General features: G+C 34.1%; 1 protein-coding gene across 1 annotated transcript in view; it reads left to right on the top strand.

Moving 5' to 3' along the window:
* Positions 1-1,448, top strand: part of LOC106474792 (G protein alpha o subunit-like) — a gene marked incomplete at its 5' end in the record, with an annotated part of 15,835 nt that overhangs the window by 10,261 nt on the left and 4,126 nt on the right. Inside the window, one exon of the mRNA XM_022403096.1 lies at positions 890-1,019. Within this exon, the coding sequence (XP_022258804.1) occupies positions 890-1,019 (130 nt within the window). The remainder of the gene's footprint in view (positions 1-889; positions 1,020-1,448) is intronic.

Here is a 1,448-nt window from a genome sequence, read left to right as displayed (position 1 = left end):
AAATAAATCGGACTAATATACAGACATAGCCTCAGACTAATATACAGACCTAGCCTCAGACTAATATACAGACATAGCCTCAGACTAATATACAGACCTAGCCTCAGACTAATATACAGACCTAGCCTCCATATTAGACACTTATTTCAGTACAAAGATCAAGTCCCTAAACTTCTACGTTCATGGCTCGTGTAAAAAAATACGTGTAGTGACTGTACGGTCACGTACATTGACAAAATAAAACGTTAATTGAAAACTAGAGTATGTGAACACTTACGGGCATCTAAAAGAACCAACCGTCCACTACTTAAACCCAGCCACTCATGCATTCGTCCACATTCTGAAACCACGGGTCACAATATTCATATAACGATTTCTCTGTCGTTACCATGGGATCTTCAGACCTTGAACTCTACATTAGACAAAATTTACTCATAACTAAAAACCACTCTACTTTAAACGACTTGCAAAGTTCTAGATTTAATATTCTTCTAAATGTGCAATATAACTATAATCTTTTGTTTTTATCCTTCCGTTTACTACTTCACTTAATAACTAAGTAAACTAGTGATTAATGATACCATCGTTGTAGCTAATAATCATCTTATTAACACGATCTTCAGATTTCACTGAAAATGGAATGATTGTATTTCGAAACGTTCGAACCTTGTAAATGAAAATACTTTGTGTTTTATCAATCGTCTCCAACTTCATTATTAGATTAACAACTAAATGTTCAGATTTCACTTCTGAATAATAAATTCCAGGCCGTCTTGGTAAAAATGATATTGGATGCAATAAAGCATACAGATTGAAATACTCGGGAAACAAAATTGATTTTCTAACTGGGAAAATGAAATAACATTCATTTTTGAAATGTTCGTTTCAGACTCTTTGATGTAGGAGGACAAAGATCAGAGCGGAAGAAGTGGATCCACTGCTTTGAAGATGTGACTGCTATTATATTCTGTGTGGGCATGAGTGAATATGACCAAGTGTTACACGAAGACGAAACAACCGTAAGTTTGAATATTTTAACTAATGTGTTTTACAGGTAACATTATTATTATAATACTCTGTGGATTTTAATTTTGTTACATTTTACTAGAAACCATTCTAGCATGAATGGGTTTTCTTCTTTTAGCGGACTATCAGCAAGGTTTTGTATTTTTCTTTTCTGTCGAGAATGTGGTTTTCGTGAGGTCATTGGGGGTATACCTTATTTGGAAATAATGATATTCGTATAAAAGTAATCTTATTACCATCATTATGTCCAAAGTGTAAGTTACCATTATTACCATCCAAAGTGTAAGTCACCATCATTACCATCCAAAATGTAAGTCACCATCATTATGTCCAAAGTGTAAGTCACCATCATTACCATCCAAAGTGTAAGTCACCATCATTACCATCCAAAGTGTAAGTCACCATCATTACCATCCAAAGTG

Source organism: Limulus polyphemus, unplaced genomic scaffold, assembly GCF_000517525.1.
Source record: "Limulus polyphemus unplaced genomic scaffold, Limulus_polyphemus-2.1.2 Scaffold7688, whole genome shotgun sequence".
NCBI classification, from domain to species: domain Eukaryota; kingdom Metazoa; phylum Arthropoda; class Merostomata; order Xiphosura; family Limulidae; genus Limulus; species Limulus polyphemus.
This window is presented reverse-complemented; position numbering and strand designations above follow the sequence as displayed.